Here is a 1,691-nt window from a genome sequence, read left to right as displayed (position 1 = left end):
CGCCTCCCGGAGCATCCGCAGTGCAGCGCACCGGGACGGGGGCAGAGCTCTCCGAACCGCACCGCACCGGGACGGTGTGTCCCTGCTACCCGGAGAACTAGGGGGACACCAGCTCCTGCCCGGCTGCCTCCCCCGGTGACCGAGCCCAGGCAGCCAGAACGGCCACCAGCACGGAGCTGTGCTCCCCCAGCTGCTCCCCGTTGCTCTGCAGCAGCAGGTTGGCCAGCTCAAGGCTGAGTGACTGGAGTCCCCACACTCCAGGAAACAAAGAATGCTCACCTCCAGGGATGGCTGCTGGGCAAAGACAGTGGATGTTCTGTGCGTGAGGAGGTCTAGGCTGTCCATGTATGTGCCATGGGACCACAGACCCTTCTCTCTGTGCATGGATCATAGCAGCTGGCAGGAGAACCAACTGGACCACAGGTAATCATTCAGCTCTGAGCTGACCTCATGCTCTACCAGGTGAGACAGGGCATCCAGACTTGCAGCCAAAGGGGAAAGCATGGCCACCTGCAAGGCCAGTGTAATGCTCTGCTTGAGCAGAGAGATTTCCACTTCCATCATGATCTTCTCAAGCAGTCAGACACTGTGGCAGAGTGAAAGGAGCCCCTGGGCAGAGGGGAAGAGCTCATGGAGGATGGCGTTATGAGAAAAGAACACATCCACAAAAACAGTCTGAACCTTTTGCCATTCAGGGTTGAACTCCTTGAAGACAGTCAGCATTTTCCTAACTCCATGTCCCGTGTCATCCTTCACATGGACAGGTGCACCACTCTCTCCACTCAGTCCTTGCTCTCCACAAGGAAAGCAGAGAGGACTTTTCCATCCTTGCCCAGTGCAGGAGGAGACTCTCAGGGAACTGCTTGAACAAGCACTTCATGTTGCTGGTCTGGAACTGCTGATGGAGCCCAGCAGGTTCTGGTCTGCCCACAGAAAGGTTTAATGACTTTGGCCATCCTGATAAGCACCAAGGCCAAGTCACTCTCCTCTGCTCCCTCAGGGAGCGTGGGAGCCCTGTATGGATCAGGCACCCCATCCTCCATTTGTCCCCTGAGCACATGTGAGTCCTTGCCCACCACAGCACTGCTTTCTGTCCCCTCTGCCTGCCACTTCCAACACGGCTCTGTCACAGGGCTGTCACACACCGTGCTGCCAGTCATCATGGAACACCCCACACCTGGATGGATGTAGTGGCTGTTCAAGTTGCTGATCACGAGCTGGTCCATGTCCTCCTTGTACTGCAGCACAAAATAGGCTGGGCACAAGCTCAACTGCTGCTTTGTACTCTTCTTGCCATATTTTCAGATCCAGACAGAACCAAACTTGGCCTGCATGACCCTGCAAACGTTGAGAAAGCATTAATGAGGGAAGCGGAGGTGGTGCAAGCTGCCAGCATTTAGTTTTGCCTTGTGTGCCAACTCTAACGACCACACAAACCCACACGTGCTAGTCAGACAGATGAACTGGCTGCTCAAGTCTGGGGTAAGAAAGCTCAAACACAGGAGAAACAAAGGAACAAAGTGTCCAGCTACAACCAGACACTACAGAGCAGCCCCACCTCTTGCTCCCAGCTGTGTCTCTGCTTCTGCTCTCCACAAGCAGCAGAGCCAACAATGACAACTCCACACCTGTGTGTTGGTGCCCCTAAAGCACACAGTTCTGCAACTCTGGAGGAGCAGGCTAGAACATGG

At 55.2% G+C, this 1,691-nt stretch overlaps 1 protein-coding gene across 1 annotated transcript; it reads right to left on the bottom strand.

The window, feature by feature from the left end:
- Positions 1-254: 254 nt before the first annotated feature.
- On the bottom strand, positions 255-1,289 carry ZSWIM3 (zinc finger, SWIM-type containing 3; the record flags this gene model as incomplete). The annotated part of the gene is given in 4 exon segments (XM_009083222.1): positions 255-758; positions 761-825; positions 828-898; positions 1,146-1,289. Coding segments are annotated over 4 exon segments (784 nt in total), but the record flags the coding sequence as incomplete, so codon positions are not given.
- Positions 1,290-1,691: the final 402 nt, after the last annotated feature.

Source organism: Acanthisitta chloris, unplaced genomic scaffold (assembly GCF_000695815.1).
Source record: "Acanthisitta chloris isolate BGI_N310 unplaced genomic scaffold, ASM69581v1 Scaffold45859, whole genome shotgun sequence".
NCBI classification, from domain to species: domain Eukaryota; kingdom Metazoa; phylum Chordata; class Aves; order Passeriformes; family Acanthisittidae; genus Acanthisitta; species Acanthisitta chloris.
This window is presented reverse-complemented; position numbering and strand designations above follow the sequence as displayed.